General features: G+C 42.4%; 1 protein-coding gene across 2 annotated transcripts; it reads left to right on the top strand.

The window, feature by feature from the left end:
• Positions 1-3,832: 3,832 nt before the first annotated feature.
• Positions 3,833-8,066, top strand: irf7 (interferon regulatory factor 7). 2 transcript variants are annotated; one of them, XM_020456691.2, is made up of 10 exons: positions 3,833-3,975; positions 4,337-4,493; positions 4,755-4,926; positions 5,075-5,178; positions 5,339-5,390; positions 5,535-5,684; positions 5,866-6,071; positions 6,312-6,513; positions 6,676-6,791; positions 7,027-8,066. In XM_020456691.2, the coding sequence occupies exons 1-10, from the start codon at positions 3,938-3,940 to the stop codon at positions 7,195-7,197; spliced, it is 1,368 nt and encodes a 455-aa protein (XP_020312280.1). In that variant the 5' UTR covers positions 3,833-3,937; the 3' UTR covers positions 7,198-8,066. The 2 variants fall into 2 exon arrangements, with proteins under 2 accessions (XP_020312280.1, XP_031657917.1); XM_031802057.1 differs by having other exon boundaries at positions 3,841-3,975; positions 5,339-5,684.
• Positions 8,067-11,603: the final 3,537 nt, after the last annotated feature.

The following is an 11,603-nucleotide window of genomic DNA, read 5'->3' as shown; positions in this document are numbered from 1 at the left end:
CAAGCTTCACACAATACCCTACAATGACGAAGCGAAAACACGTTTTTGAATGCTTTGCTAATTTATTACAAATAAAAACCGAAATATCTTATTTACATAAGTATTCAGACCCTTTGCTATGAGACTCAAAGTTGAGCTCAGGTGCATCCTGTTTCAATTGATCATCCTTGAGATGTTTCAAAAATTGGATTGGAGTCCACCTATGGTAAATTCAATTGATTGGACATGATTTGGAAAGGCACACACCTGTCTATATAAGGTCCCACAGTTGACAGTACATGTCAGAGCAAAAACCAAGTCATGAAGTCGAAAAAATTGTCTGTAGAGCTCCGAGACAGGATTATGTTGAGGCACAGATCTGGGGAAGGGTACCAAAAGATGTCTGCAGCATTGAAGGTCTCCAAGAACACAGTAGCCTCCATCATTCTTAAATGGAAGAAGTTTGGAATCACCAAGACTCTTGCTAGAGCTGGCCGCTCAGCCAAACTGAGCAATCGGGGGAGAAGGGCCTTGGTCAGGGAGGTGACCAAGAACACGATGGTCACTCTGACAGAGCTCTAGAGTTCCTCTGTGGAGATGGGAGATCCTTCCAGAAGGACAACCATCTCTGTAGCACTCCACCAATCAGGCCTTTATGGTAGAGTGGCCAGATGGAAGCCATTCCTCAGTAAAAGGCACATGACTGTCTGCTTGGAGGACTCTCAGACCATGAGAAACATGATGCTCTGGTCTGATAAAACCAAAATTGAACTATTTGGCCTGAATGCCAAGCGTCACGTCTGAAGAAAAACTGGAACCATCCCTATGGTGAATTGCGGTCGTAGCAGCGTCATGCTGTGGGGATGTTTTTCAGAGGCAGGAACTATGAGACTAGTCAGGATCGAGGGAAAGATGAACGGAGCCAAGTACAGAGAGATCATTGATGAAAACCTGCTTCAGAGCACTCAGGACCTCAGACTGGGGCGAAGGTTCACCTTCCAACAGGACAACAACCATAAGCACACAGCCAAGACAACACAGGAGTGGCTTCGGGACAAGTCTCTGAATGTTCTTGAGTGGCCCAGCCAGAGCCCGGACTTGAACCCAATCAAACATCTGTAGACATCTGAAAATAGCTGTGCAGCAACGGTCCCCATCCAGCCTGACAGAGCTTGAGAGGATCTGCAGAGAAGAATGGTAGAAACTCCTTAAATACAGCTGTGCCGAGTTTGTAGCGTCATATCCAGGAGGAGTCTAGGCTGTAATCGCTGTCCAAGGAACTTCAACAAAGTACTGAAAGGGTCTGAATAATTATGTAAATGTGATCATATTTTTTATATGTATACATTGTAGAAAAATCCTAAAAAACTGTTTTTGCTTTGTCATTATGGGGTATTATGTGTAGATTGAGGGGGGGAAACGATTTAATCAATTTTATAATATGGTAAAGGAACATAATGTGGAAAAAGTCAAGTGATCTGAATACTTTCAGAATGCACTGTATATCCTGGTGTTTCCCCCTGTTGCATGTCAGTGTGGTTGTATTGAAAGAGGAGGGCTGGAAAGAGGAAGTGTTATTCTAGGCCCAGCTGAGAGACAACATTAAAGGTTCTCTCATCAAGAAGAGGGCATCCCCACTGCCTCTCACTCTCCTCACTGTCTGACTTATTTTTACGTCTCACCATAAGCACATTATATAACAACACACCTGCAGATTTTTCACTTTGAAACTCTCAGTCCCATTTCTTATACCTCATGTCAGGACAGTGATGTTCAGCTTGACCTGCTCCTATTCAATGTACAGGAAATGCACAGGAAAATAACTGTTGTCTATAGCTTACTTTCAAACCAAGGTGAACAGTGGAGCAAACTGAAGGTGAAAACATTCAGTAACTCTTGGATAGATTAATGACCATCAAAAATGCAGAGTATTATGTCTGTCTGACTGGCTGCATGGTAACTTGAATCAAAGGCACTGTTTAGTTACAGAATTGGACACATGTAACAGGAGATCTGCAGATGCCTGGTGAGAATGTATGAATGGGCATATATAGATAGCATCAGTCTATCTAGAGATGTGTTGTTATTTTAGTAGGAACAAAACCTAATCTTGTATTTACAGTGAAGTTTCATAAGTGACTATCTGTGGTGAGCCACCCTGGATTCTCTCAACCAATAACACGTCACTCTCAGCAGCTGTTATGGGCGGCAGGTAGCCTAGTGGTTAGAGTGTTGTTCTGCCCCGGAACAAGGCAGTTAACCCAGTGTTCATAGGCTGTCAACCCACTGTTCATAGGCTGTCATTGTAAATAAGAATTGTTCTTAACTGACTTGCCTAGTTAAGTAAAGGTTAAATTAAAATTAAAATATAACTGCATTGTATATATATATATATTTAAAAAATGATATCATTTAAAGTCACTACAACAATATGCATTCGGAAAGTATTCAGACCCCTTGACTTTTCCACATTTTGTTATATTAACAGCCTTATTCTAAAATGTATTCAATTGTATTTTTTCGCCACTAGAGATTCTGGGTTCGAGTCCAGGCTCTGTCGCAGCCGGTCGCGACCGGGAGACCCATTGTGTCAAGAAGCAGTGCGGCTTGGTTGGGTCGTGTTTCGGAGGACGCACGGCTCTCAACCTTCGCCTCTCCTGAGTCTGTACAGGCAGTTGCAGCAGTGAGACAAGACTGTAACTACCAATTGGATACAACAAAATTGGGGGGTAAAAATATATATATATAAATTGTATTTTTCCCCCTCATCAATCTACACACAAATGTATGACAAACAAAAAACTGAAATATCACGTTAACGTACAGTTGAAGTCGGAAGTTTACATAGACCTTAGCCAAATCAATTTAAACTCAATTTTTCACAATTCCTGACATGGCAAAGGGTCTGAATACTTATGTAAATCATGTATTTGTTTTTTATTTTGAATACATTTGCAAAAATGTCTTTAAAAAGCTGCTTTTGCTTTGTCGTTATGGGGTATTGTGTGTGGAGTTATGAGGGGGGAAAGTAATTGAATCCATTTAAGAATAAGGCTGTAATGTAACAAAATGTGGACAAAGCAAAGGGGTCTGAATATTTTCCAAATGCACTGTAGATCACTGACACAGGGATTTGTCTTGTAGGCCATGCCTGTAATCCCCTGAAGTTCCCTGGTTTATGGATGTATTGTGCAATATCAATTCAATGAAAGGACCAACAGAATAGTGACTACAGTTGACACTGGTTACAATGCTAACAAAGCAACAAAGTAGTCTGGCTAGTTTTCCATAGAGGAATTTCCACTCTCCAGGTGTATTGGAAGTGAGTAAATGATGGGTCATTCATTCCCCCGCAATGTAATCTTACTGATTATTTTGATACATTATAATTAACCGACATGCTTTCCCAAACCCAGTCCCAAATCAATTCATATCTAGGTATAGATATCCAAAACAAAACTCCAGAACAAGGTGGATGACATTTCAACTTCAGTGAGGCGTTCTATCTACACGCTTTCAGCCTGTTGTCAAAATAGGAATCGATGCTGATCTCTCTGTATAAGTCAGATTGATTTAATACATGTTTGTCACACATCTTATTATATCTTGACCCTGACACAGTTTGATTGCTAACTTCAGTGTGAGAAAAAAAATGGCCTACTTTGTTTGTTTCATCATCAATTGGTGACAAGATTATTTCGCAGACTAACTTTCACTTTCAGACTGGCGTTTGTCATCGCGTAACACCCACTATTATACCAAACCAATGAGTTGGATACACATACATGCATTTTAATATTAAAGTACCATCGGAAATACCATATTAAATTAATCTCCTCCTCCTCCTCCTCTCTGTCCAGGGGAACTTCCTCTATCTGACATCACGACGCCTATAAAAATATTGGGCCAATGTACCTGGAAACAATTAGAAGAACGCGTAGTAGTACACTTCCATTGTATGACAGAAGTACGTGGCTCAGCATTAAAGATGCAAAGGTAATATTTTTTATATTTGCACGTGAGGTAAACAGATATGTTCTCGAAATATGCAGACTAGAAGGCTAGTTATAGTTACTGATAACGGTTACCGTAAAATAGAGTTAGGAATGGATATTCCAATGAGCTCGGCTATGCTTACCAGTGATTGTAGTGTGCTTCTACTGTAAAAACCTTGCTACCCTACCGATTTAATTGATTGTTGAACGTATAGTGGAATGATACAGTCTCTCTCCCTCTCTCCTTTCACTCTCTCTGTGAAATGAACAAGTGCTCTTCCATTGACAATTCGCTCACCAATGTTTCAGCCACTGTCTCTCTTTTCTGAAGTATGTATCTGCTTCCTCTTTGTATGTTCCAGCCGCAACCCCAAACCTCAGTTTGCGGACTGGCTGATAGAACAGGTGTGGACCGGGCAATACGCCGGGTTGTGTTTTGTGGACAACAACAAGTTCAGAGTCCCGTGGAAACACATCTCTAGGAAGGACTGCTGCGAGGACGACAGTAAAATATTCAGGGTAAGGAATAGGCTTACATCGTGGAAGGTAGTGCTTTGAAGAGATTCAAGGAAATAGGGGCTATGGTTTTATTGCAAACTGCAAATCTTGAGTCACGGTATTTTAATGTTATACAATTATATTATTCACTTGTTATGATACTTCAATTCGCCTTTCATCATTGTTATGTTGACAGGTTTGGTCAGTTGGCATGGCATTATTTTGCCTCCTAGCTACAGGATATTTCAGAAATTAAACTTCCAAATTCTTTGGTGGTTACAGGCATGGGCAGTGGTCAGTGGTAAAATCAACACACATCCCAATGACAAGGCAAAGTGGAAGACTAACTTCCGCTGTGTACTGAACAACCTGACCAAGCGTTTCATGATGGTGGAAGACCACTCCAAGGACTCAGACGATCCCCATAAAGTCTACCTGATTATCAACAATGAGTGTATGATCAATAAGGCTTTTGTAATGTATCTAAAGTGTCACAAGACTGTGTTAGCCCACTGAGCTAAAGCCTAAGCCTAGCTCAGGTAACCAATGCAAGTCTCCTCTTGCCTCAACTTTACTTTGATTATGTCTTCTTGTTACAACAGCTAACTATGGGAGCCCACACATAGAGGAAATTGCTGTGGAGGACTATGACATTGACATCCACAGCTCTCTCACCTCTACAGGCTATACCCCCCCAGGCATGGAGGTACAGTAATATTACATCTATATTGAACTAGGAGCTGGTTGTCCAATTCTGCACTCCTAGAAAGCACTATTATATTTATTCTGTTCTATTCTCACTTGTTTAGTATTTTTTGAGGACAAATTCATTATCAAATCTGTGAATGTATTTTTTCTCCAAACAGCATGATAATCTACTCAAGCTTGTGAACACCATAGACCTGAACCGACATACTGGTACAGCACACCTCCCACATGTAGAAAGTCAACTCTACAATGGGTTGTTTATTACTCACACACAAAACAAACAAATATTGAGAAAGCTTTCTAATGAGATAAGAGGCCAGTTTTCTCAAATCTCCCTTTTGTTCTTCTCCACAGAGGAGTGGGCAGAGACCTATATACACACACACCACCCAGTGGTACCAGAAGACTGCTACCCCTTCCAGCCTCTAACAGAGCCCCAGCCAGTCTCCCAGAACCCCTCACCACCACCAGTCCAAGTACCAGTACAGCAGCCATACGACCACGGTATGCAATGGCCATACATCCACAAGTCAATAAAAAAGGAAAAATACATACATACAAGTTGTTATTGTGTAAATACCGTTTTACCATGTAGGTCTAGTCATTTCTGTACCGTAAAATAAAGTGCATTTCAGTCATGTAGTAAAATGTGACCTATCTGATGACCTCTCCCATCTCCCCACAGTGAACCAGGATGCCCTGCTCAACCTGCCTGCTGCCCAGCCGTCTCTCTGTGACCTGGAGATCACCATCTCCTACAGGAGGAGAGAGATGCTGAAGACCCAGGTGTCAGGCCACATGGTTCAGCTCCACTACCAGTGTGATGTCCCTGAGCCCAACGCCCAGACCCTCTGCTTCCCTAGCACTGACGGCCTGCTAGACCACAAACAGGTAAGGGTGCTGCTACTATTCAGCTGCACTACTATCTAGCGTTCTGTGTACATACCTGTGGTTTTCCAATGTGTGTCTTTGTTGTATACACGTGAAACTGCCTGGTCATTCACTAGCAATGCACATAGCATTAAGAAACACTAACAACAAGTCTTAGCAACATGACAAGCAAAAACTATTTTTTAAATCCCAGACTAACTTCTCTGTACCTCTTTCTTCCTCTGCCTTCATTTCCACCAGATTGAATACACCAACTGCATCCTAGGGAGTGTCCAAAGGGGTCTTCTCCTGGAGGTACGAAACACGGGTATCTATGGTTACCGGCAGGACAAATGCCATGTGTTCTCTAGTACTAGTGACCCCAGAGAGGCACACCCTGAACCCAGGAAGATGCCCCAAAATGAAATGGTACAACTGTTGAGCTTCGACAAGTATATGACTGGTAAGTTTGGCTCACCGGATTACACAAAGACCATGTAGACAGCTATGAAGAATCAGCTCACACACACACATATATCTCTCAGAGACAGACACAAATCAGTATAATGCTAACCTCTGTCCACTTGTCTAATGTCAATGTTTTGACATCCATGAACCCATTTAGAGCTGATAGCATTTAAGGAGAACAGAGGAGGCTCTCCTGACTATACCATCCACATGTGCTTTGGCGAGAAGTTCCCAGACGGAAAACCCCTGGAGAAGAAACTCATCATTGTCAAGGTAAAAATCTCTCTCTCATGAGCTTTAACCATCAAGGCAACAGCCAGCTTAGAGTAACGTAAAACAAATTGGTTATGAACTAATATGTATTGCGTGTAATCTAATGCAATTACTGCATATGTAATTTTTTTAAATTAATCTCTTCTCTCTCTAAATATTTTCCTCTCCCTACCCCTCCACTCTCCTCTATTTTCCTCTTGTCCCACCTTCTCTCCGTTTCCCCTTCGCTTCCCAGGTGGTTCCCTTGATCTGTCGTCACTTCCACGAGATGGCCCAGGGGGAGGGGGCATCTTCCCTCCAGAACGACAACATCAGCCTGCAGATCTCCCACCACAACAGCCTGATGGAGCTTATCAGTGCCACCTGGCCCGATGGCCCAGAGCACACCATGGGGCAATATTTCTAGACCACCAATCGTATCACAACCCCACCCAGCCACTTAGCACCTATCTAGGATTGGTACCACATCCCCACCCACCAACCCACCCAGGCTATCTAGGACTAGTACTAAATAGACCTCTGGGTCTGTCCCAATCACGCACTTTGGATCTATCCCAAATTGGTCTTATGGCTGTGTCCCTAACCCTGTACTTCTAGACCAGGAATGGTATCTAATAGACCTCAGCTAGGTCTTGTTTATTTAACTGGTCCATTACTCTACTGATTAGCTATATCACTAATTTAATATTCCCTCAGGAAAAACATTTTTACAAAAAGTAAATTATCTGATCTGTAATTATGGTGGGATCCAGACAGGAGGAGTCTGAATGTAGACGCCTTCTGATAGTGTCTGAAGCTCACAACACTCAAAACAGGTTTTAACAGACACACAGAGGTCTCCTGAAGAGGAGGCCTTACAGTTTATCATAACATGATGAATCTATGTATCATATTGCTAGCAGTGTGTAATGCACTAGGCGAGGCCATCCTTCTCTTGTTAGGTTAACAGAGAATATGGCATTGTAGCTGTTTTATTACTGGTTTACAATTGTTTGTGGGATAGGTATCAAATCACCGTCTCAGCCTGTCTGTATTGAGTGTCTCATTTAGTGGTCTGTTCTCTTCTACTGAAGAATTCCCAGCTTCTGTCCCTATGGGTCACACTTTAAACCTGTCTTGGTCGCTCAATCCTTCAGTCTGTGTTCTCTATTATTATTTTGTCTTGAAAAAATGTATTTTATTGTATTGAAACTGAGCAAACAACTATTTTATTTTCATTGAACAGCACATTGTATAGTATGCAAAATAGGACCAATAAACTCTTTATTAGGTCAACCTGGTCCATCCCTTTGTTTCATTTGACCTTTATTTAACTCGGCAAGTCAGTTAAGAACAAATTCTTATTTACAATGACGGCCTACCCCTGCCAAACCCTAACCCGGACTGCGCTGGTAGGCCACTCTATGCTTCCCAATCATAGCCAGTTGTGATACAGCATGGAATCAAACCAGGATCTGTAGTAATGCCTCCCTCTAGCACTGAGAGGCAGTGCCTTAAACTGCTGCGCCACTCGGGAACCCCAACGTTGTTTTACATTTACACGACATGACAAATGCTTCTGTCTCAATGCAATCTCTACAACAGTTATTTATGGATGTTTCCTGTTTAATGCTTACTTTAGTACTGTACGTCATCGTGCCCCCTAACTAGTGTCTAGGTACATACAGATAAGGAACTGCCAGATGTGTCATAATAGCCGGAAGTAAAGCCGCACTAGGAACTACATTTGAAATTGAATATATTGAATACATGAAGCAGAGTGGAAAGAATCGCATATTAAACGATTTAAATGTATTTTCGACAGGGCTCTGTTCACCATTCATGTAATACATTAGCCCACTAACCGCGTTTGTTAAATATGTAGTGTAGGGCTATGAATTGGACAGCTAGTAGGCTATTTGCTAATAGGTTAATTATGTTCTGGCTCGCCAACTAGCTACAAACTCAGAAACAAATTGGCTGGAGGCCAAGCCTAGTTGCCAACCCCCATTGTATATTATACACTGAATCCGCGCTTATAAACCTAGGGTCGTTGCAATATGAATGTACAGTGAGGGAAAAAAGTATTTGATCACCTGCTGATTTTGTATGTTTGTCCACTGACAAAGAAATGATCAGTCTATCATTTTAATGGTAGGTTTATTTGATCAGTGAGAGACAGAATAACAACAAAATACAGAAAAAGGCATGTCAAAAATGTTATAAATTGATTTGCATTTTAATGAGGGAAATAAGTATTTGATCCCTCTGCAAAACATGACTTAGTGGCATTTTCTATGGGATTAAGGTCTGGAGACTGGCTAGGCCACTCCAGGACCTTAATGTGCTTCTTCTTTAGCCACTCCTTTGTTGCCTTGGTCATGTGTTTTGGGTCATTGTCATGCTGGAATATCCATCCAGTCTACCTGGCCATGCTGCTGCTCCAGTTTCAACTTCCACCTGACTGTGCTGCTGCTCTAGTTTCAACTGTTCTGCCTTATTATTATTCGACCATGCTGGTCATTTATGAACATTGAACATCTTGACCATGTTCTGTTATAATCTCCACCCGGCACAGCCAGAAGAGGACTGGCCACCCCACATAGCCTGGTTCCTCTCTAGGTTTCTTCCTAGGTATTGGCCTATCTAGGGAGTTTTTCCTAGCCACCGTGCTTCTCCACCTGCATTGCTTGCTGTTTGGGGTTTTAGGCTGGGTTTCTGTACAGCACTTTGAGATATCAGCTGATGTACGAAGGGCTATATAAATAAATTTGATTTGATTTGATTTGAGTACTTGGTAGCAAAACCCTTGTTGGCAATCACAGAGGTCAGACGTTTCTTGTAGTTGGCCACAAGGTTTGCACACACAGGGATTTTGTCCCACTCCTCTGCAGATCTTCTCCAAGTCGTTAAGGTTTCGAGGCTGATGTTTGGTAGCACGAACCTTCAGCTCCCTCCACAGATTTTCTATGGGATTAAGGTCTGGAGACTGGCTAGGCCACTCCAGGACCTTAATGTGCTTCTTCTTTAGCCACTCCTTTGTTGCCTTGGTCATGTGTTTTGGGTCATTGTCATGCTGGAATATCCATCCACGACCCATTTCCAATGCCCTGGCTGAGGGAAGGAGGTTCTCACCCAAAATTTGACGGTACATGGCCCCGTCCATCGTCCCTTTGATGCGGTGAAGTTGTCCTGTCCCCTTAGCAGAAAAACAACCCCCAAAGCATAAAGTTTCCACCTCCATGTGTGACGGTGGGGATGGTGTTCTTGGGGTCATAGGCAGAATTCCTCCTCCTCCAAACACGGCGAGTTGAGTTGATGCCAAAGAGCTCCATTTTGGTCTCATCTGACCACAACACTTTCACCCAGTTGTCCTCTGAATCATTCAGATGTTCATTGGCAAACTTCAGAAGGGCATGTATATGTGCTTTCTTGAGCAGGGGGACCTTGCGGGCGCTGCAGGATTTCAGTCCTTCACGGCGTAGTGTGTTACCAATTGTTTTCTTGGTGACTATGGTCCCAGCTGCCTTGAGATCATTGACAAGATCCTCCCGTGTAGTTCTGGGCTGATTCCTCACCGTTCTCATGATCATTGCAACTCCACGAGGTGAGATCTTGCATGGAGCCCCAGGCAGAGGGAGATTGACAGTTCTTTTGTGTTTCTTCCATTTGCGAATAATCGCACCAACTGTTGTCACCTTCTCACCAAGCTTCTTGGTGATGGTCTTGTAGCCCATTCCAGCCTTGTGTAGGTCTACAATCTTGTCCCTGACATCCTTGGAGAGCTCTTTGGTCTTGGCCATGGTGGAGAGTTTGGAATCTGATTGATTGATTGCTTCTGTGGACAGGTGTCTTTTATAAAGGTAACAAACTGAGATTAGGAGCACTCCCTTTAAGAGTGTGCTCCTAATCTCAGCTCATTACCTGTATAAAAGACATCTGGGAGCCAGAAATCTTTCTGATTGAGAGGGGGTCAAATACTTATTTCCCACATTAAAATGCAAATCAATTTCTACCATTTGTGTCATGCGTTATTCTGTCTCTCACTGTTCAAATAAACCTACCATTAAAATTATAGACTGATCATTTCTTTGTCAGTGGACAAATTTACAAAATTAGCAGGGGAGCAAATACTTTTTTCCCTCACTGTATAGTGTTGGTCCCATGTTTCATGAGCTGAAATAAAAAATCTCAGAAATGTTCCATATGCACAAAAAACATATTTCTCTCATATTTTGTGCACAAATTTCGTTACATCCCTGTTAGTGAGCATTTCTCCTTTGCCAATATAATCGATCCACCTGACAGTTATGGCATATCAAGAATCTGATTAAACAGTATGACCATTACACAAGTGAACCTTGTGATGGGGACAATAAAAGGCCACTTTAAAATGTGCAGTTTTGTCACACAACACAATGCCACAGATGTCTCAAGTTTTGAGGGAACACGCAATTGGCATGCTGACTGCAGGAATGTCCACCAGAGCTGTTGCCAGAGAATATAATGTTAATTTCTATACCATAACCTGCCTCCAATCTAGTTTTAGAGAATTTGGCAGTGCGTCCAACCAGCCTCACAACCGCAGACCGTGTGTAACCACACCAGCCCAGGACCTCCACATCTGGCTTCTTCACCTGCGGGATCGTCTGAAGGGAGAGGCGGGGTGCTGAGGAGTATTTCTGTCTGTAATAAAGTGCTTCTGTGGGGAAAAACTCATTCTGATTGGCTGGGCCTTGCTCCCCAGTAGCTACACCCCTGCCCAGTCATGTGAAATCCATACAGGGCCTAATTTATTTATTTCAATTTGCTGATTTCCTTGACTGAATATTG

Source organism: Oncorhynchus kisutch, linkage group LG22 (assembly GCF_002021735.2).
Source record: "Oncorhynchus kisutch isolate 150728-3 linkage group LG22, Okis_V2, whole genome shotgun sequence".
Taxonomy (NCBI): Eukaryota; Metazoa; Chordata; class Actinopteri; order Salmoniformes; family Salmonidae; genus Oncorhynchus; species Oncorhynchus kisutch.
This window is presented reverse-complemented; position numbering and strand designations above follow the sequence as displayed.

Coding starts and splice junctions, on each gene's coding strand:
- irf7 (XM_031802057.1), top strand. CDS start 3,938: ATGACAGAAGTACGTGGCTCAGCATTAAAGATGCAAAG. Junction 5,685..5,865: donor ACAGCAGCCATACGACCACG/GTATGCAATGGC, acceptor ATCTCCCCACAG/TGAACCAGGATGCCCTGCTC. Junction 6,514..6,675: donor CTTCGACAAGTATATGACTG/GTAAGTTTGGCT, acceptor GAACCCATTTAG/AGCTGATAGCATTTAAGGAG.